The 23,874-nt window shown below is 33.1% G+C and overlaps 1 protein-coding gene across 3 annotated transcripts in view; it reads right to left on the minus strand.

Moving 5' to 3' along the window:
- Positions 1–1,204: 1,204 nt before the first annotated feature.
- The window catches only part of LOC145283479 (methyltransferase-like protein 27), a 351,173-nt gene continuing 328,503 nt past the window's right edge, over positions 1,205–23,874 (minus strand). For all 3 annotated transcript variants that reach the window (XM_080132295.1, XM_080132293.1, XM_080132294.1), the window contains exons 2-6: positions 16,563–16,729; positions 15,318–15,449; positions 10,046–10,178; positions 8,511–8,603; positions 1,205–1,571 (exon numbers count right to left, since the gene is read on the minus strand). In XM_080132295.1, coding sequence (XP_079988421.1) covers positions 1,387–1,571; positions 8,511–8,603; positions 10,046–10,178; positions 15,318–15,449; positions 16,563–16,721 — 702 coding nt within the window. In that variant the 5' untranslated portion in view covers positions 16,722–16,729 and the 3' untranslated portion in view covers positions 1,205–1,386. The remainder of the gene's footprint in view (positions 1,572–8,510; positions 8,604–10,045; positions 10,179–15,317; positions 15,450–16,562; positions 16,730–23,874) is intronic.

Consider the following 23,874-nt stretch of genomic DNA (forward strand, 5'->3'; position numbering starts at 1 on the left):
GAAAATAACATTTTTTGTAATTGGAAGCCAGAGAAATTTACTTATCGAGTTATTTCAGAATATTGACGGAGTATCCATAGTTAGTACACGGAAGCCTGTGGTTAGTTGTTTTTTCATCTAATCACAGAGCATCTAGTTAGTGACCCCTTAATAATTTCAATATAGGATCCTTTTGAATAGGCCTATGTATGTAGTGTTTTGTTTTATGTTTGTGTTTTTAATATTTTTGTTTATGGATGGCCAAAAATTAAATGCAAAGTTGTAATTTTATTTTGTTTACTTTATACTATTTGTGAATATAGCGAAATGAAATAAAAACATCGACCATTTTTTGCACGGTAACCATTGATGGACAACTACGGAGTATCCACTACCATCCTTTATTTTCTTGAAATCCTAGATATTTAGCAAAATATATTAATGCTAGAATTACTTATCAATTCAAGCGATGCAACGAAGTTGTCCCAGTCTTCCATTGCCTTTGATAAAATGGAGCAAAATGTAATTAAAAAAATAATTACAAAAAATATAAGAGTACATAAAACAAATCAAAAATTACTTTAAATTGTCATTTATATAATGTACCTAATTAGATTATATATTGCATTATAGAAAAATCTACCTAATTACATTTGTAAAAAAGTTTTAAGGTTTATTTTTTACAGAATTTAATTGTTTAAATGTACATTTTCTGGAATTAAGGAAATAACTTATTCAAACAGAAAACGTATACATAACCTAACGATGAAGAACTATTTTGTAGCCATTATTTTAATATAAAAATTATAAGTTTGAAACCTTCAAGATTAAATAACCTGAACAAATATAGTTCCAAGTCATAAAAAACACACGTAACTGTCTGATTAAGTAACACGTCAAACCCCAACTGCAGCAATTCGTCTAAGAAAAGTAGAATACGATACAAATCTGATGTTTTCAAATTAAATACATGGAACAATATGTGATATATATTTTTTGCTAATTTATACGTAAGTATAAATATAATTTTTCTTGTTTTCCTCCTAAACGAATCTCAATTAAAATTGACAAAAATTAATATTTCTGAGTTATCTCCATTGAATAACATAAAGAAACTGCAAATTAAAAATAAAATAAAAATTAGCAACGTATATAATAGAAAGTTACCTCCATCAGATCTTAACACATTTTAAATTAAAAAATAAAAACAAGTTATGTCCCTGAAATTAATAAACGATAATCTTTGTTTTTATTTTAAGAAAAACAAAAAGAAAAACAAAGCAAACAAAATTATTAGTATTTTAAGTTATCGTCCTTGTTTTTCATAATTAGTAATTTTATTGAGTGACGAAAATACAATTTCTTTTCATTAAAGGCACTTAAAAATATGCTGTTCAGTCGTAAGATTCATTGCAGCACTCGAAAGATAAACACCATTCCTTGTTTGTTAAAGGAATAATGCTGGACGATTTTTTGAGAAACAGTCTCCCATTCTTTATCTTCTTCCATTTTTTGCATCATTGGTAGTAAATTCTTGTAATCTTCAACGTAAGAAAGATATTCTTTACGCATCACGATCACCACAAGTCCACCTTTAAAGAAAACAGTCATCAAGGAATAAAACAGAAACATATCAAAGTTTTAGTGCTTCTATATCATACAAACAAAATAAATATTGAACTTCAAGCAAAACAAATGGTACCTACGTAATTATCATGCCACAAATAGTAAAATATCCCAAAATTACGGAAATCGATAGAGTAGAAAAGTAATTATTAATGAAAAACTGTTTTCGATAAAGTTTATATAAGGAGTAAATTTTGTCCGACATTTTGAATTCTATTTTCACGTAAAGTAAGCAACGCAACTTCATTATCTCCCCTGTCAACTCATTTCTTTCTTAGTAAGCAAAATATAATGATTTGCCTTCCTTTCACGAATTTCTTTTGTTTTATTAAAAACAGCTGTACCCTGCCACGCGTTGCTGTGGCTCAATTTGGTGCAATGGAAAAATCTAATAAAAAGAGAAATTGTAGGTTTCTTATATTCTTAGTAGAGCAATGCACTCCAAATATGAAAAAAAAGGCGAAAATGAAAAAAACAATGATACTCTTATAGAATTTGATCCGGATCCTCGGGAGTTTCCGTCAATCATGACTTGGGCTCGATCAACAATTAGTGGATTAAGCCGAATGTTGCTAAAACGTTGAAACGCTAAATCGAGTTTTTTTTTGTATTAAAAAATGTGAGTTTTTAATTAATATTTGAGAGAAGGGGGTTACTATACACAGATTGGAAAAAGTTATCCCAAAACAAATAAATAAAAGCAAAGGTAAGGTAAGTTACGTTTCTACATAACTGGATAATTTTTTAGTGTTTCTATTTAATGTAAAATGTTTAATCGGCTCGAAAAACACAGTGTTTATCGATGTTTTTGAAAAAGACAAATAGTCACGGACTCTATTGAATGCCTTAAGTTTGGGAAAATAAATTTAAAATAAAAACTATATAAAACTGTCAGAAACTCGCTGAATATATGTTACCGTGACATAGGCTGACATATTCGGTGGGTTTCTGACAGTATTTTGTGTAGTTTTTTAGTTTTAACTCATTTTCCCAAACTTAACATGATCAACAGTGTCTGTCACCATTTGTATTTTTTAAATACATCTATAAAAACTTTTTCGAGCCGACTAAACGTTACATTAAATAAAAGGGGTTTGTATTACTGAACACAAATACGAAAAAGTTGTCGAAAAATAAATATATAACAAATAAATGTTATCATAGGCAAGATAAGTTTATTTTCTACCTAACTGGATAAGATTGTAGTGTTTTTATTTAATGTAAAATGTTAAATCTGTTCGAAAACATGCAGTGTTTATCGGTATATTTGAAAAATACAAATGGCGGCAGACTGTGCTGAACACGTTAAGTTTAGGAAAATGAGTTCAAACTAAAAAAAGCTATACAAAATACTGTTAGGAACTCATTCAATATATGTTACCGTGATATCGGCTGACATATATTCGGTGTTTTTTAACGGTATTTTGTGTAGTTTTTTTTTAGTTTTAACGCATTTTCCCAAACTTAACTTGTTTAACACAGAGTCTGTCACCATTTGGAATTTCAAATACAGCTTTAAACGCTTTTATACTAAATAAAAACACACAAAAAAATTATCCAGTTTGGTAGAAAAGTAACTTATCTTGCCTTTGATAACATTTGTTTTTTGACAACTTTTTCAAAACTATGTGTACAGTAATACAACCCCAATAAAAACAGTAAAAATTATCCAGTTAGGTAGAAAAGTAACTTATCTTGCCTTTGAAAACATTTGTTATACATTTGTTTTTGTTGACAACTTTTTCAAATCTTTGTGCAAGTACAAACCTGAAGGGGGCATTTTTCTGTCTATTTTTATTTTTGGTACCGCGCTTTCTTAAAATAGTTGTTCCAAAATAAATTTAAATTCACGATGTCTTTTCTTTTTTTTAATTATTTTTACATTAGGTCTACCTCCACAATCTTCTTTAAAATAACTACTTTTAAAGATTTTCGACTATGCTAAATAAGAAAATCTCATTTAAAATTTGCAGAGACATGTAGTTTTCGAGATATAAAAACCTGTACTATGCACTGTAATTCACTGGCGCCCATGAATACACCCCCAACCTCCACATATTAAGAACGGCTTTCGGAATAAACGCCCCCAATCTACCCATGTTCAAAATTGTGGAGGTGGACCTAATGTGAAAATTTACCTTTTGTTTTTTAAATAAATTGTTATTTAAAGCACAGAGTAGCTACAAAACACCATCCCCTCCCCATAGTAAGGATGGTTGAAAAAAATAACGGTTTTCTTGGTAAAAACTTTGCTGTATTTCACCTAACAATTTCTTTAATAAAGATAAAGCATTCATATTTTCTTATATCAAAACAGCTTCTGTAACGTTTTTCTTCGAAAAAACCCTGTATTTTCACCTAACAATTTATAGTTTTGATAATAAAAATGTTCATATTTTCTTATATAGAAACAGTTGTTTAAAAAACAAAAAAAAAAACGTGTACTGCCAATTTTGTTAAAAAATGATTTTTACAACAAAAATGGTTTAGTTAAGGTTCTTGGATTTTATGTTTAAACTGAAAACGTACCTTCTCGCGAGCAATTTTTTTTAAATTAAAAAATTGGGAAGATGCACAAATGAATTTAAATTTTAAGCCTCACAGAATCAACTTGCGAAAAATATTTTTATTTTAATTAATTTTATAATTTGCAATGTTAATTTATTTTAATAACATAAAAACATTCCTCGACTCTAAGGAAAATTCCAATTAAATTGGTAATGTAGAAATATCGTTTTATGAATAACTACCGAACCAAGAATTAGATTTATATATATATAGAATATTTTTCTACCTTATCGGTTTTCGTAATTTTGGAATATGTTACTATTTAAATCTTGACAATTACGTAGGTACCATTTGTCATACTTTAAATTTAATATTTTTCTTTGCGTCTTGTATTCAAATAAGTGTTGATTAGGTACCTCCAAATCGCGCCATATATTTACCCCCTCTTAAATGTGACACGATGTAACTTTTATGTAAATCAATATTATACTTTTATACCGTTTAAATGAAGAAGTCTAAAATTAACTAATAATAATTTTGTAATTTTTTCAATCTATGAAAATAATGAAAATGCGAGACTAAACTTGTGATTTTATTATCGACATCTTAAAACAGGATATTGTGAAGACAAACACATATCCGTGTCTAATAAATTTATCAAGAATCAACTAATGTTCATTTTCTTTAAATTGTCTATGCTTATTTTGTTTTAAATTAATTTATATGTAAAATGCAGTTTGCGTAAATATATATGAGAGAAAATACTTTATTATTACATGTTCATCTTCTCTATATTTTATTTTAGGAAATCTAAACAAAATATATTCGAATTGAGCAACATTTCAACATATGATAAATCTGAAGAATTAGAAAACTAAATTTATATTTCTTATGTATAAGCAAATGTTTTTTTTAAATCTTAGATTCGTATATAGAAAATGGAAATTAATTTAATATCATTATCTATATATCTATAAGTGAAATTGTCTGTGTAGGTGTCTGTGTGTGTACATTTCCCTACCAAACTATTCTGTCAATTTTCAGTCTTTAAAATCTCTACCAAACTCATTCACCAATATTGTGTCTAAACACTTGAAAATTTAGATGTAGGTTGCTTGGTCATGGACCAAACTTTTTTTTAATTTGATAAGAGTCCAAAACAATAAATGTTAAGAGATCAGAATTGCGGCAAAGATCATGGATGATCCCTATAATGTGCGACCGTAAGGGCAAATGTCATATAGCCCACTACAAAATTCAAGATTGATTCCAAATATTTATCATATGTTATATCGGGTCATTTAACAAACTGCTGACCAGATCCGCTATTACCTAACATCTCATATTTGATAATTTATGTCGCCGAAAATGAATGAGAACAGCTGAATTGGCACCTGGGTTGAAATATCTTACTCATGACGATGCATTTGTTATTAAGATGATAATTCATAACGTTCCCTGATCTGCAGCAGATTTGAACTCCTTCTATGGTTCATCCACGAATGAAAAATTTGACCTCTGTAGTCTCTACCAAATTACTCGGCCAATTTTTTGTTTAAACATTTCAAATTTTACATAAAGTGCATTCAGACATAGGGCATGCTTTTTACTCGTTTTTTTTTTGGCCGAAAATGTGGCTATCAATAGGTCAAAGTTCAAAGAATTGGACCTTTGCGGTCTCTAGAAAACTATTCAGCCAATTTTGGGTATAACACTTGAATTCTTACATAAAAGTTATTCAGATAGACGGCAAGCTTTTTAATCAGATTTTAGCCGAAAATTTGGCCGCCAATAGGTCAAAGTTGAACAAGTTGACCTTTACAGACTCTACCAAATTTCGGGTCTAAACACTTGAAATTTTAGATGTAGGTTACCTGGACATGAGTCAAACATTTTAATATATATATATATATATATATATATATATATATATATATATATATATATATATATATATATATATATATATATGCACATAAAATTATGAACAGTACATAGGGTCCGAGCAAAGCCGTGCTGAACTGCTAGTATTTTATAAAAACATAGTGTTATTTCTCAATAATATATACTATCATCAAGCGAATTGCAAATAAAATAAAACATTATCAAAATAATATTTTTTCAAGATTTAAATAATTTCAATTCGATAATTCCGAAGTAACAGTTTTAAGTATAGAATTTAGACTAAGGTTTTACATTTTTTAAATATCATAATCTAATATAAAAATTAATATTGCCACTTGCAAAACATCTAAAACCAATTTAACAATATATTATTGTGAAAATAGATTTTATTTTAAACTAGTGCCTTCGGCTTTTCACGGCTTTTTAACCCTTGAAATATGGAAACCCATAACGGCTGAGTTAGTTTTATATTAGCTATAACGCAAACGTAATTAATACGTATGCCGGTTAATTCAAATATTTATTATATAAGAAAATATAAACCCAGCAGATAAATGGATACATAAATATATTTTACTAATAAATTTGTATTTTAATAATTATAATATTTGTGTGCATATAAAAATCTTAGAAAACAATAACAAAATGGTGTTGCTTCCATTATACATTTGATCACTTTTGATCATCCGTCAAATTTATATACAGATTAATTTTAAATTTGACGCTTTTGGTCCCTAGTATTCACAAATAAACATATTTAAATAGTTGCTCGCTCTCTCCGCCCTTAAAACAGTAGATACCTTCTGCATGGTTACCTGCATGAAGTTAAGTTTTCAATGAACCAATAATTGCCCAATATATAATGGATGTGCACATTACATTTTATATGAAACGATAAGGTGAGATCCAAGCCAAACTAATGTAAGCGAAAGAGGGTGTTATTTTAGATCTTTATTCTCTTCGACAAGTTGTCTTAGCAAGCCCGAAGGGTTTGATCCATCATACCCTTTCATCGATAATTGGAGGACGTATCATGTAATTGATACATTTCGAACCATATATAAAAATATTTCCTTTACTATCTTCCCTACGAGGACGCAGTTATACACATATCCGGTTCTTAATGTGGTCAAAATCTACTCTTCAAAAAGAGGCACATTCATTATGCTTCAGTCTAGAAGGATTTTATCATTGAATGAAGACAATAAAATCACATTACAATCACGTTCAAACACGTGACACCATTTATTTCGAAATTGTTACTCTGCTAAATTGTGGATAGTGAAATTGGCTTAACTTGGCTAATCTGATAATTACTGGTGATTTAATTGACAATGGCTGTAAGTTAAAAAAATAAAGTTGAAAATTTATATTCTAAATGAAAAAAATTGATTCATTATTATTTTTTCATTTGCAGGATGCATTTTCTTTCTTCCGCATTCATAACATATATTACATCGAAAGGTTAGAGAATCTACATAAATATAAAATTATATTCAGGAAAGACTATGTAACTAAGTGTAACTCTAATAAGTCTATGAGGACATAAACCTTTTTAAACTTCAAATATATCATATGTTTATGGAATTTAAATCATATTCGTTAAATCTTTTATATAGAGAATCGAAGTGGTTCCGAATCTCCACGTTACTGTCTATATGCTTAATATTAACATGCCTTCACATCGGAATGAACCATGATGAAAGAAACACCTTGACCATTCAAATGCGTATTTCTAATTTTAATTAATTTTAAACTATACATGTTAGAGAATGGACCAAGAGAGAGAGAGAGTGAGAGAGAGAGAGAGAGAGAGAGAGAGAGAGGGGGGGAGATGTGTAAATTATATTGAGACTCGTTGACCGGAAGCCAGGATCAGCTGATCGGATTGTGTGTGAGTCACGTGATCAGATTATATGAATCGTGGAGATTTGGTTTGGGCGTAGAAGGCGACGGACGGCTTTAAACGTCTCCTCCCTTTCACTGGGGGGGGGACGCTGACGCGTGTAGAAACGAGATCAAGAGTATCACGCAAGCCAGAGATTCACTTTCCATCTTCTGCGAGACATCTGGAAAGTGAAATAAAAACTATAAAACAAATTCATCGTGTTGGAGTGAATGAACCTTCGTCAAAAACAGGTACCGTCTCCCCTCCAAGACACGAGATGTTTCAGATGGACCAACATCCGAAACGCAGAAGGTATGTTGAAAAATACATGTACCACACACACACAACGGCATATGAACATATCATTTAATAGAAAAAAAATCAGCTAGACGATCACACGACATTAACTCTGACTAAACGATCACAGACGATCCCCTTAATAATACAACAACCCAACATATATATTAAACATGAATTAGTTCAGAAAGGTTTTATTTCTACCGACCTTGTAAGATATTGAAAGGAAATGTGGAGTTAGTAAAGACGATGCAAACAACGTCAAGTTTCTCTGCGATTATATCAATAAATTAGAATTTATAATTACCTTTTTTAACAATTTTTCGCATTTTCTTGATTGAATTTCCAGGAATATGACCTTCACCCATGCCACCAGATATTATTATGACATCATAAGAATCTGAAAATGAAAAATAAAACAATTATTTTAAAAGTTGATTTGGTAAAAAGTCATGATTATAGTTCAAAAGAGGATCTTTTTTATAATTTAGTGTCCGTTTGTTTTAATAGTTTTCCTATGATTTCTCTAAAATATTCATTCTATGAGTTTTTATCCTGCTTTTCAGTTCATTTCCTTTTAAACTACTTGCGATTATTATCTTGCTATTTCGGTAGATCCACTAAAAACTTTAGCTCATATGTTTAAACCAAACTACCATGACGATTCCCGACTTCGAAATATGTCACTTATAGAAAGTTGAAAAACAAAATGACGAAAAATTATAACAAATAATAATAGAAAATAAAAAATTCTTCATAAATAAATACAAACCGATATCTTTTTATTTTCCTTGAAAGACGTGTGCGTGTATACCGGCTAATTCAGCATAACGATTATAACGTTTGGAAAGGGTCTGCGAGACGGGGTTCAATCTTCGGTCGAGTTATATCAATGAGTAAAAAATTGTATTTGCTGTCTCTTGTTAAACATTCACTACCTCCGACGCCGCGTTGTAATAGTCAATGAAAACGATTGATACAGTTATGCTTCTATATATTAAATATGTTTATAGTTTAATGTGATGAACAGTCATTCTATTGGTAAACTCAGCTTATATTTAATAGTCATTTCATAGCCCTGCTAAAGGGAAAAAGGCGAAATGTCCGCTCAATTCTACCTCAAGTCTGGCTCTGTTTTATCCCTGATTCTATTAGGCTGAGAAAACAGTGGGATGCAATCACAAAAAAAAAAAAAAAAAAATCGGTGTGCACTCCGAGAGCAAAAAGTTGCCGCACTGAATAAATATGAAATGAGTAAAATCTAATTTGGTTGTCATGAGTTTCGGAGAAGAAAATGGGTGTCCAAAACGAGAGTCAATGCATTTGTTCATCCTTTGTCTGGTGCCAAGCAGATAAAGATGTTTATTCGTCACGTAAGGAAACGTTTGTAGAACTGTTAACACATTTTTATTTTATACAATTCCCATTTTAGTTATGGCTCTAGACATTTCCTTGGAACAATCTAATACTTGTTTTTATACTTCAATAGAAAAGAAAAATATTTGTACAACTTGTATAGGAAAATAATTAAATTCTATTCGTTAATTTATTTGTTAATCGCTTTGTTTAATGGAAAAATCATAAAGATAGTAATTTATTAAGTTTTGAAAGCATTATTAATATTGAAAAATATCGAATTCATTATTTATTATTGAAAATGGCCACAAAACATTTAGTTTTGCATAAATTGTTCAAAAGTATATTATATGTAAAATGCATAAATATAGGAAATAAAGAAATCTACTTTTTGATTCAATAACACACGCCATTATTTATTCCAACACATAATTTTAAGGGTGCGGAGAATGAGAGCGTGGAAATAATTTATAAAGCGAATCTTACCATCAGGAATGTTAGTATCATTGTCAAAATATTCGCATATGAAATTCTGGTAGACATTTTTCTTCTCAGCTTCTATAAGCATACCATCCGAAGGATCCAGAGCGTCAATTTTTGTAAACCCATATTTGGCTAACTGAAAAACAAAAATGTAATAATATATGAAGAAAGGGTTTAACCAAAGTCTGAAGCCAGTACCACACCAATATATTTGCTGACATAACCTATATGAAGTCGACGCTCTGCAGAACAATCAAAAAGGGTGTTAGTTACTCCTCCTTCCGCAAGTCGAGCAACATATCATATTATTCGAAATAAAACTCGCATATCTGGCAAATCAAGCGATCTATCATCCTAATTCGGGATAGGAAGAAGAATTTTTTAAAAGAGCGGGGAACGAAAACCAGGGCCCAATGATCGCTATCTCACATTAGGAAAGTTGTGTACTTAAATGCTTTCAAATAAACTCGAGAATAAACTTACACTTGACTTTGAAAAACTTATGAAGGCTGAAATATGGTTTTGGAACTCAATATCCGTTAGCCTAAGATACGTCAAAATATCACCCAAGTCTTGTCTTATTTACGCGACAAACACGCGCGACCTTTCAACAAAGTCGTACGAAGAGAGCCAAAATCTCCCGACTTTAATACGAACTTTCAAATGATTACCGAAGATTCTAATAAAGTCGAGAGGAGCAATTGTAGCTTAGCACTTTCATGCAAATCTTCAAGATCAAGACTCATCTCTGCTAGAAAGGTCAAAACACAGTTGTTGCTAGAAAGGTCAAAACACAGTTGTTGCTAGAAAGGTCAAAACACAGTTGTTGCTAGAAAGGTCAAAACACAGTTGTCGTTTAAACATATCAAATGTCGGAGCCAATTGCTAAAAGTAGTTATGGGTTCCAGACTGGAAGACTACAGGTTGTTCTACTACTATGTCGTTTAGACGTAGTAGTTCGGGATCGTGTCGAGTAGTTTCGACGGAGTTGTTTGGGATTGTATTGACAAAGTTGCTCATGAGCTTGTCGAGTCTTGTAAACGGAATTGTTCGAGACCGGGCGGAATTGCTCGTGTGACGAAATTGTTTGGGATCGTTCAAGGTAGTGCAAACGGAAGTATTTGTTATTGTGTCGGGTTGTATCGACCGTATTTTCCGTGTTGAGTCGTGTAGACGGAAGAGTTCGGTTTATGTTTATTGTCATGTTGACTTGATTGTCACAATCGTACTGCCGCGTGTGATCATATTTTTCTCGTCTCTCTTTCCTGGTGAAGCCACAAGCTGTTTCGACCAGAAGCTATTTCTACTGCTATTATTAAAGGAAAAAGGACTGCCCCTTTTCATGTAAATATTGCTGAAAAAGCTTCAACTAGAACTTTCCCCCATACTTAAAAAAACTGTTTAAGCATTGCCTTAAGAAGAAGTGCTTTCCAACACCATGAAAAACCTCATCAGTATACCCTGCATTTAAGAACTCAGGTGATAAGTCATCTCCCTCTCAGTACAGATCAATAAGTCTCCTTTGTGTCATGAGTAAGTTGCTGGAATCCATATTAAATAGAGAAGTAGTCAACCACCTCAGCAGAAATAACCTTCTTAGTGACATGCAATACGATTTCCGTTCTGCAAGATCTACAGCAGATATGCAAAAGGTTATATCTCATAAGATTAGTGGATCTCTCGACAAAGGCTTCCTTTCTAGGGCAATTGCTCTTGACATATCAAAGGCCTTCGATAAAGTATGGCATAAGGGCCTACTTCACAAGATTTCCAGCTACGGTATAACTGGAAATGTTTTCTCAATTATTAAATCATTTCTCTCTGATAGGTTCATAAGATTTGTGATTGATGGGCAGAAATCAGAGACACACAGTATCAATGCTGGAGTCCCTCAGGGGTCCTTACTGTGCCCTACTCTCTTCCTGATCTACATCAATGATCTCCCAAAACACATACTTCATTCATTCGTTGACATCTATGCTGATGACACGACTATCTATGGCAACACATCAAAGGCCGTAAATGACAAAGTTCTCTCAGATTCTCTCTCCTCTGATCTTGAGCGCGTGGTATAGTGGGGGAAGAGGTGGCTGTTTACTTTTAGTGCATCTAAAACCAAGCTCCTATCTTTACATCATCAACGCTCTGATCCCATCTGGCATCAATTGAAATGGACGGCTCTCGTCTAGGGGAGGCTCCATGTTTTGATAAGCTTCTGGGCTTGACCTTTACTCCTGACCTGAAATGGAATACGTACATCAAGTCAGCTGCCAAGGTCGCTGGAAAAAATGGTGGGATCCTTCTACCGCTCCAGAAGATATCTCACTGCTGATGCAATTCTCTATCTATATATAAAAAAGTACGTCCAAGGATGGAGTACTGCTGCCACATCTGGGCAGGAGCTGCTAAAAGCAGCCTATCCTGCCTTGACAGAATACAAAATAGACTTCGTGGCGTAGTGAGAGATGCCTGTTTCTCCTCCCTGCGACCTCTCTCTCACAGAAGAGATGTTGTGAGCCTGTCTTTGTTTTATCGTTACTTTCATGGCAAGTGCTCGTCTGAGCTCCAATCTCTGGTCCTCCCTCGCCAATCTTTCACGATAAACACCCGTCTAGCTTAAACCACTGTCAAAAATTTTCCCCACTCTTTATTTGTGCCAAAACCAAAACGTATATTCCATGAACAATGCTTCTTTCTTAGAAGTGCACGCCTGTCGCACTCTCTTCTGTTTGCCTGTTTCCCACCTGACTACAACTTGGATGTCCTCAAGTCCCCTTAAGACACTTTATCAAATTTCCGATACTAACGATTACTACGATACTATCCCATTGATTACTGTACACGCAATAACCCCTATCCCTTAGTGGCTTCCGGTCCTTGATAAGTGGTGACTACCCTGTAATAAAAAAGAAGAACATTCGATAAGTGAAAATGAGATTAGGATAAGCCGAGATTCGAACCTTGTAAGTAAGATTTATAAATAGAATGTTAGAAATCGGAATGTTAAAAAGCCTATTTTTAAATTCTATTATAAATAGTTGTTTATATCGTAAAAAGAATTCATTGTTCATTTTTTTTTCAAACCTTAATATTAAAAATGTCAGCTAAATGAATGAACAATACAAATTAAAAATGTATTGTTAAAAATAGTTTATGTTAAAAAATATGTTAGTTGAGAATTCTTTGTTGTCAAAAATGTGTTAGAAAAAACGTGTGCATAGCCACGTGAGTTGGTCACGTTTTGGAAACACACTTCTGCCGTCATAGCAAAAGAGGGATCCTCACTATAGGAGAGAGTCAGGGTAGTTGAGGAGAACAGTCAGCAAAACCGGTCGGAGAGAGTTGATCGGCCAAGAGTTGACATGGTCAGAAAAGGGCCCCCTGGGAGGCGAAGGAGTAGAAGGTTAATTATGTAGATCTCGAATTTGAATTCTTTATGTCATCATTATTCGGCCGGTCCAATGAAATAAAGAATCATCATCGATATTTTGTAACTCTTGTTATGTGTGGTCATTTCACAAATTGAAGGTAATATTATTATGAACATTGTGTAGCTTTTATAAGATTATGTATCTCTCCTCCTCTTTATATGTTTTATAAGAAATATAAGAACTGTGCATCTATCACCCTATATCACCCTCAGTATATATATGAAGTCCCAAGTATCTCAGAACAGAACTGTATATGTATAAATGTCTCCCTCTCATCATCAGAATCGTTACCCCCATTATAAATGTCCCGTTATATGTATTGGCCCAATATGAACTCAGCGCCATACCCCTTTTAATATTCACCCCAACACAACACTATGGCCTTTTATTCCTACCAGATGTTTCATCTTGGGGTCAGTCTTGACACAACCCCTTGACATCAACCTGTTAGTTCGACTGGTTTTAACAGTAATGATTCCATCTGCACCTCGATTTAGGAATTGGTGAAACCAAAAACAATTGTATGTACTAACCAATGGTAAGTGAAAACCTAAACCATCCAACAAAAAGAAGTAAATGGAATCGTTTAAAGTTGTATCCCTTTGAATTTAGAAAAGTCCCCAGGTTCAATCTCCGACCAGATAAGGTTGATTCGCCGTGAATTTTCACTCCTTTTCCGTGAATTCTTAGTCTATTTTTCTATAACTAGGCCATTATATGAGACTTTTGTCTTACCTCTCTTCACTGCATGAAAGGGGTTTGCAGCACGCCGATTTTAACCACGTAGAAATGGTTGATGTGTATTTGGTAGAACTACGCAGGCTCGCGCATGTGTTTGACGGCGTATCGGATTAGTGCACTGCAATATGCATTCATTGCTGAACATGAGTAAGAACTATTACGACCAGTCTCCTAGGTGGTGAAACTAAACCTTTCACACGTAGAAGCGCGATCTCGTTCCATTATAAAGAACTGCAATGGAGTTACGGATCAGGCTGTAGTAACTGCACGGTCGGCACAAAACATCTAAAGAGTCGGATACTTCCCCGCGGTGTTATCAATGTAATGGACCCAATCGTAGGGAAAGCGATTGTGTACTGGATAGTGAGACAATGAAGAGATGCTGATGTCAAGCTCCGGAGAAATATCACGTGATATCAATGTCAGTGGAGTATGGAGCTTTTTGAGAATTCAATCAATCTCATCCGCCAAACTATTGCAAATTACGCATTGCAAGTTGTAACTATTCGTATCAATGAAATACTACGTACAGCTCTGGTGGATACTGAGCACACGCATAATATGTTGCAAGGAATGGACGAGAAAAGTGACCTCTGTTCTAACAGCAGGCGGAAACACTTAATTACTGTGGGAGAGGAGTTGTGCAACCTAACATTGATGCAAAGCTGAGCATTAACATAGAAGTTTTAATTGTGTATGGATACTTACTTGGATGTGATTTCTTGCTTGCGCTGGACGAAATCAAGCGACCGTAGGGAGTAGCTGTGTCTACTGCCGGTGAGGTAACGTTTTCATAATATAGCAAAATCAATTTTGCTGCCATCACAAATATCGAGTCTGATTTCACCACAGAGTATGAACAGAATTAATTTTTCTGGTTTTGGGATTGGTTTTCTTATCGTATTTGATATAATAATATATTTTAGGAAACTGAAAAAATTATTTATGCCTTTCAGAATATTTTGAATGCAAATGACTAAACAATCTCGACTGTAGTTAAACTTAACATCCTAAGTTTGCACTTCTCAACCATGCCCGTTTTTTTATACCAGGTTAAGTATTTCTCTTTTAAGTGTTCTTATAATAAAACTGTTTCAACTGACCTCTTCTCCAAGTCGTCCACTTCCAGCAGCCACATCTAAAATATACTGAGATGACCTGTCCGCTTCATTGAAGCACTCTGCAAGAGCTGCAGATGCTATAAGTGGTCCCCGATAGCGTGTGGGGTTCAAATCCTGCAGAAAAGAAGCAATATATAGCATGAAGTCAGAAATAATGATGTGAATTTAATTGAAATTTAAATGTGAATAAAAAGTGAAAAGGAAGTATTTTTCAACTTCAAGTTAAGAAAGAAACAATACGATAATTGACACACAAAATGGTTGATATGGCGTAGAAGATAACAAAATGATACAATCCAGTTAATTTCATGCGTGAAAATCCTATCAAATGTAGGTAAGACTTTAGTTTCACACCAGTAGTTGACCTTGTATATTTGCTATAACTGAAACACGATTTTCTCCCTTCATATCAGTACTACTTAAATAAGTGTGACTTTTCTTCTGTAATGACTTGTACTACTTGAACAAGTAAAACATGAGTTGTCTCCTCTAAAATCAGTACTATCTGAATATCTAAAGCATAAGTTGTCGCTGCTTGCTATCTCCATTACGTGAGTAAGTGAAGAATACGTTATCATCTCATGCTATCACTACTAGTTGAATAAGTAAAACATTAGTTGTTTCTTCCTGCAATCAGTGCTAATAGAATTAGTAAAATATTACTTTTCTTCGCCTCCACCTGTGATACCTACGAGCTTTATAAGTAGATCATATGTTCTCAATGTTTAGTGCCTTTACTGCTTGAATAAGTAAACTATGAGTCCGTTTATTATGCGATCACTACTAAGATGTCTCCACATAGTACTGTAATTAATATTACTTGCATAAAATTATATTGTCTCCCGTACAATACCTACTACTTGAATTGTATCCCACTACAATCACTGGTCCTTTAAGAAGAAAATCACGAGTTATCTTCTCTTAATATATTATTAATGTATTAATAAGTACTGTATGATTTGTTTCCATCTGTGATTACTGCCACTTAAATTGGCACAGAATGCGGTGGGTCTATAATCACTAATATCAAATGATACAAAATAAGATGTTGAACAATGCAACCAGACGTCTATAATGTAGCTAGATGTAAAAATTGAAGCGATGTAAACGAAAAACGTGTTCTTTTATGCATTGTTTCAATCAATTTGATACTATAAAAATATATTCTGATAAACTCTGAGTCAATTAAAACACGAGAAAAGGCACTTGACAAACCAAAAAACTTACGGCTTCATATTTTCCGTTTTTGCTCCAATCAGAATAGGCTTGCACCATTTCTTCTTTACTGATTCCTTTTTGGTGTGCCTTGAAGTTACTGGCATAAGCAGTTTGATCAGCAACTGGTTTGTCCTTTGTGTATTCGAGGGCTGCTGAGCTTTCATCCATAATTGTATCTACAATTAAACAAACCGACATTAATATTAAACTAGTACAAAACTACTAAAAACTTACAAACTTTCCAAATTAGTTGTAAACTTGTTTTTATTAAAAAAATAACTATCAATTATTTATTAATACTTGCCTTTTTCTCCATGTTTTATTCTTTTATCACACTTATATTATCATCAAAATGGCTAAAATATTTAGATCAATAATTCAGTATAGTTTTTAAAATAGTATATATAGATATGTATATACAGAGAGAGAGAGAGAGAGAGAGAGAGGGGGGGGAGTAAGGTTACAGACATAGGTATTTGTGTGCCTAATTTGCATAACAGTTTATAAGTAATTCATATTTGATGTTATTCATTTGTAATTTTATTGTCCTGTTTTTCTACATGTATATAATACTTTAATATAATACTTTATATAATATTTTAAAATTATTAGAAAGATTTAATTAAAATAATAAATGTTGTGAGGCTTAAGCCATTCACAAGATATGAAGTCTACCGAATTGTATAAATACACCGAGAGGTACAAACATTCGGTGTGTCCTATGTATTTTCTTAATACGCCATGATTGTGTAACCTGTTACGAGTGTTGCTATCTGTAGATCCTGCTTAGTTTCTATACCACCTACCTTTCTAACTCATATCAATGTCGGGTTTTACCTTAGTGATCCTTACGGACTAAAAAATTAAATACTAAAACTTTTCCTTAACTATTATTTTCATTAGATTTTAAAGGCGATAGAAATATAAATGAAAATTTAAATTTAGTTTAAAATATGTAATATGCAAGTAATAAATTAATAGCTACAGCGTGGTGAGTATTTTGTGATTATATATATATATATATATATATATATATATATATATATATATATATATATATATATATACTGCATGTCAAATTATTAAGAGATACTTTTTACCAGTTTCAGAAACTTACCCATAGTTTCGTATGAAAAGCTTCGGAAATGTTGGCAATGCTGAACTGATCGTACTGTGAAATTTTCGTACTGTTTCGCGCAATGTATTCACCTTGCTATCATAATTGCTGAATCCACCGTATTTGGGATGTGTCAAATTATTAACAAGGCAAATTATTTCGTCAATAAAATGAGTCCTAAATGTTGTTTGAGTAGCTCTGGAAAGAGTACTATTACAAAACAGCTAGCAAAAGGTAAAACTACCCTCGAAATATCGGAAATGATAGGAAGGTACCCTCAAGCTATAAAGAACTTTGTCAAGGGCCGTACAAAGGTACGTAAAAGAGCTGATGAAGGTACATCTAAAGTTGTTTTACGCCGTTTTTCTTTCAAATTAAACCTGAAATTGTTAAGAACCCTGGGCAGACAAGTCGAGAAGTCTTTGACCAAGCCGGATAGAAGAATGTCTCAAAAAATAATCGATGTCGCCTTCTGAAAGAAGTGGCAAAGTCTGTTAAGCATGTGACAAAGCCTCCATTAAAGCAATGTCACATACAAAACCGATTGAAATGGGCAGAGGACAACATGAAAACGGATTTTTCCAAAGTTTTGTTCACGGATGAAGTGCGTGTCACTCTTGATGGCCCAGATGGCTGGAGCAAGGGATGGGTCCTAGATGGACGACATCGTAATCAGCCTTTAAAGCGCCAAAAAGGTGGTGGTAGAATAATGATGCGGGCTGGTATTATCAGAGGTACATTAGTTTGCCCATGGGGACTCTCAGAAGGCGTTAAAATGAAAATAGCTTTTCTGAAGGAGCACTTTGAACCATGGCTGAAAAAGCAAATGTTGATGTTCCAAAGAACCATTATTTTTATGCAAGATAATGCTCCCTCGCATTCAGCAAACAAAAGCAAAGAGTATTTGTACCAACTGGGGTTCTCTATGCTACTGAAGATGGAGTGGGCTGCGAATTCACCAGATTTGAACCGAATTGAGACGCTTTGGAGTATCATGAAGCGAACGTCTCTATGCAAGTGGACGCCAATTTAAGAGCAAAGATGAGTTGTGGTATGGTCTTCAAGAGGTATCGCGAGGAATAACTGTTGATAAAATCACAAATATGACTAATTCTGTGAACCAACAGCTTTTTCAAGTCATCCATAAAAAAGGATCGCATATCCCCCACTAATTATGTCAGCGTAGAAATTGCTATGTAATCACTGTGTTCTAAGCATTTTTCCTAGTTCATTTAATGATTGAAAATTATTTCAATAAACAAGGTATGCGTATATTGTGTTTTTTCTCAATCTCGTTAATAACTGAAATCAACAAACATTCTTATCTTCTACCATACTTTCGCTAATACTCATTGCAATTCTTTTATTTTTTAACTGGAGTAGCTGAATAGTATTGTAAGCACTTTGTCAAAGTTTCATGGATTTTTATTCACTCGTTCCTTAAATATTTAATAAAAATGTAAACTCGTAAATAATTTCATATGCAGTGTACGTATATATATATATATATATATATATATATATATATATATATATATATATATATATATATATATATATATATATATAAAGTAAATAAATGTGTTTTCGTGGTTCCAACTTTGGCTTTAAAAGTACCTGTTTAATTGCGATGCAACAACTCACAAACACACAAACAGTTTTAGAAGTAAATGAATCATCATCAGCTGTTAAACAGTTTTAGAAGTAAATTAATCAGCATCAGCTGTTAATAGTTGATCAATGAACAAAAGCAATGGCATATGTAAATCAACAGGTTTACATGAAAGATGTATTTTTTATTATTAACATTTTATTATTATAATAATTCGAGAATATATGAATTGTGCTGTTACATATTTTTACTAGTTTTATTAATTTACAGAATATCTACATTTTGAGCTCACAATCTTTGAGGGGAGTTTTCGTCATTTACTCTAAATACATTTTTTCACAATCGCAATTAACGAAGTAAATGAATAGCAGATTAGAATTCAAAGAACGTAGATTTATCATCGGAGTCAATGCAACAACGTTTTGTTAAAAGCACTTGCATTTCTTATTCTGTTATTGATTTTTATTTAATTGACTTTAACATTTTCAGAATTGTATTCTTTATGTAAAAGAAACTGATTTCCAATACAAATAATAAAACAATATAATAATACAGACAATAAAACAATAACTATCATACATAAACAATATTTTATTGCGACTAAGCATAGATGTTTGTTTGCATTGTTAGTCTGAGAATATAGTACATTTTCGATTTTAAATAGCCGTTTTCTTTCATCTATAATAATACTTGATGAAAATACACATCAACCAAAAAAAATCGAACATTGCTTGGCCAACAAGGAGTTTTTCTGGCGCAGATAAAAGTACAATGTGATCAGGAATAATTCTGCTTTTGATAGATTTAAATCTTATTTAAATTTAGATCGTTTGGACGATTTATTCTTATATACATTTTAATAGCACAAATACGTACTTAAGATGCTACCATATCTATAAAATATATCGACACAAAATAAACAGGAATTTCCTTTTAGTCGGAATTCAATTATTTTATTTCGGGGAAACCAGTAAGTCATTATCTTTTATTAAATGTTTATTTTTTTGTTTTTTTAGCTTTATCTCTTTTTCATGATTTCAATTATTGGATTGTATTCATATTTAAAACAATATATATTATATCGTTCTTCATTATTCAAATTACAAACTTCATCGACTTTTATTTAAAAATTATCAATGAATAAACAAACAATAACCACAAAATATTTAAACACTGAATTCACGTTTGAATTCCATGTCATATTATAAATATAAATATATATAAGAGAAAATCATATCGTACAGTATCACGGGACGAATACTTAACTTAATTAAATCCTTCTTAAGTAAGAGAAGAATCCAAGTTGTCCTCGACGGTTGTACATTTGAACAATATGATATAAATGCGGATGTACCTCAGGGGTCTAGCCATGGATTTTTATTATTCCTAATATTCATGAATGAGCTCCCACTAACAAGTGGGCCTCTTCAGACAAGACCAACTAGTCAGGTATATAAATAATATAAAAGTGATTAACTTACAGCGTTAATATGAAATAAATGGGAATAATGAAAGGGAGATGGAGTAAAAGCTGAAGTGGATGATAGAGGAATAATTTGGTTAACACAGTTTACCCGAGTGTAAAGGCCTGTCAGATGGTAGAAGAACGGGGGAGTGAGAGTGGTTAATACTGCGAGTTGGGCGAGAGCGTAGACCATAGCGGGATGCCCAAGTAGAAATTAGTCAAAAGCAGGAGAAATGTTCACGCTCTATCTCCTCTGGGATTTTACGACCAACCGGTTTTATAAGTTAAGATAAAAATGAAATGTAATAAGTCTTCAGACGTACCTCTCCACCCTACTGTATATCGATACTCTACACCTGACTGGTATAGCTTCCTTACAATTATATCTGATCTACCTCTGCATTTCATGTAGAAAAAGGATATGTCCTCTATATTATCAGACCTGACCGAATGGTTAACTGTAGGCATAGACCGATTCATACCATCCAAACAATTTCAACAAAAACCTAACAACCAGCCATGGTTCTCCACAGAATGTGCTGCTGCCATCTCGCACAGAAATCACTTTTTCCATATCTACCAACGTAATAGATGCACTGAGACTAAAGCTGCTTTCAGGACTGCCAGCAACCACTGTAAAAGAGTAATAAAAAATCCAAGAAAGCTATATGCTCAGTCCGTTAAATCCAAAGTAGCTGAGCAGCGGCTTGGTTTCCATCAGTTTTGGCAAATAGCAAACAGGATCCTGAACAGAAGCGTGCGTTCTATCCTAACTATCATCAATGGACATGAGGTCATCTCGTCAGCATCAGCCAAGGCCAAACTATTTGCCAAGAACTTTGCAGTTAATTCTACCCAACTCAAGTAATTTTGTAGAGACTGCAGAGGTCAATTTTTTTAAAACTTTGACCGCAATTTTTACCCCTTAACATTTTTTGGGGCTCAAATCAAATTAAAAAGTTTGACCCATGTCCAAGTAACCTATATTTAAAATTTCAAGTGTTTCGACCAAAAATTGGCGAAGGACTTTGGTAGAGTTTTCAAAGGTCAAATCATTGAACTTTAATCCTTGAAAGCCAAATTTCTGGCCGAAAACTGATTAAAAATATTTTCCCAAATCTCAATACCCCTTATGTCAAATCTCGAGTCTCTAGACTGAAAATTGACAGAGTTATTTCGTAGGGAAATGTACACAGACACACACACAAACATTTTTACTTTTATAGATATATAGATAATAATGAAAATTAATATGATTTATCAACGCAAATGCTCAAATGGTTGTCTTACTTGTATTACACAGGTTCGACTTTTGTGTATATATATATATATATATATATATATATATATATATATATATAGCCATTAATGTTTGTATAAATAAAATTAATATATATATATATATATATATATATATATATATATATATATATATATATATATAAACGGGAGACTTAGAAAATAAGAATAAGATTAATTATTTAGCAGGAGACTTATCCTGATAATGTAAAGCTGAACAAATTGTATTGGAACTTATATAGAAATCCATAAAGAAAGAAAACGACAATATAAAGCTATATAGTAATAGGGTAAGTGATAACTCTTTATACAATGATTAACCATTGTATAAAGTTTTCACTTAACCTAAACCCAATTGATGTATACCCTTACAGAATATATATATATATATATATATATATATATATATATATATATATATATTGATTTCTTATACTCTCTATATATGCGGCAGAAAATGAAACATTTCGGCCGTGTTCTTTGCAATTAACTCTGATTCATTCGGACTGAATATAAATAAGAGGCATTTCTTTTTGGAAGGCAACTCGTATATATTTATGTCAAAGATTTTAATTGATACATACTTCTGTCATATATATATATTCACATGGGGGTCACCACTTATCAAGGCCCAGGAGCCACTCGGGGATAAGGGTTATTGTGTGAACAGTAATCACTGCGATAGTATCGTAGTAATAGTTAGTATTGGGGATTTGATAAGGTGTCATTACTTAAGGGGGCGGTTCATCAGGAATTTGTTTGTGGTGGACTTGAAGACATCCAAGTTGAATTCGGGGGGAGGGGGACAGGTAAGCGGCAGAGAGTTCCACAGCCGTGCAGTTCTAAGAAAGAAGCTTTGTTCATGGAATCTACGTTTTGATTTGGGCACGGATAAAGAGTGGGGAAAATTATTGACGGTGGTTTCAGCAAGTTGGGTGTTTGGCGAGATTGGCGAGGGGAACCGGAGAATTGAGCTCAGACGAGCACTTGCCATGGAAATAACGATAAAACAGAGACATGCTCGCAATGTCTCTTCTGTGGGAGAGAGTCTGCAGGAGAAGAGAGTGATATAACTGTTAGCTGTAGATCTTGCAGAATGGAAGCCATATTGCATGTCACTAAGAAGGTTATTTCTGCTGAGGTGGTTGACTACTTCTATATTTAATATGGATTCCAGCAACTTACTCATGCCACTCAGAAGACTTATTGATCTGTATTGAGAGGGAGATGACTTATCACCTGAATTCTTAAATGCAGGTATACTGATGAGGTTTTCCAGGGTGTTGGAAAACACTTCTCCTTAAGGCAACGCTTAAACAGTTTGGTAAGTATGGGGGCAAGTTCTGGTTGGAGCTTTTTTAATACTATAATTGGAATACCGTCAGGGCAAGTTTCTTTACTGGAATCAAGGTTCTTGATTAGCTTGGGGACCTCATGCACAGATATTTGTATGTTACCTAGCGTGTTGTCTGTTGTAGGAGGAAATACGTGGAGTTGATGACCTTCGTCGCATAGGGTAGAATTAGCTGCAAAGTTCTTGGCAAATAGTTTGGCCTTGTCGGATGCTGACGAGATTACGTCTGGTCAATTGATAATGGTTTGTATAGAACGCACGCTTCTGTTCATGATCCTATTTGCTATTTGCCAGAACTGGTGGGAACCAAGCCACTGCTCAGCTACTTTGGATTTAACGGATTGAACATATAGCTCTCTAGCAGTTTTTATTACTCTTTTACAATGGTTGCTGGCGGTCCTGAAAGCAGCTTTAGTCTCAGTGCATCTATTACGTTGGTAGCTATGGAAAAAGTGATTTCTGTGCGCGATGGCA

Source organism: Euprymna scolopes, chromosome 8 (genome assembly GCF_053919585.1).
Source record: "Euprymna scolopes isolate OS-2025 chromosome 8, ASM5391958v1, whole genome shotgun sequence".
In the NCBI taxonomy this organism is placed as follows: Eukaryota; Metazoa; Mollusca; class Cephalopoda; order Sepiida; family Sepiolidae; genus Euprymna; species Euprymna scolopes.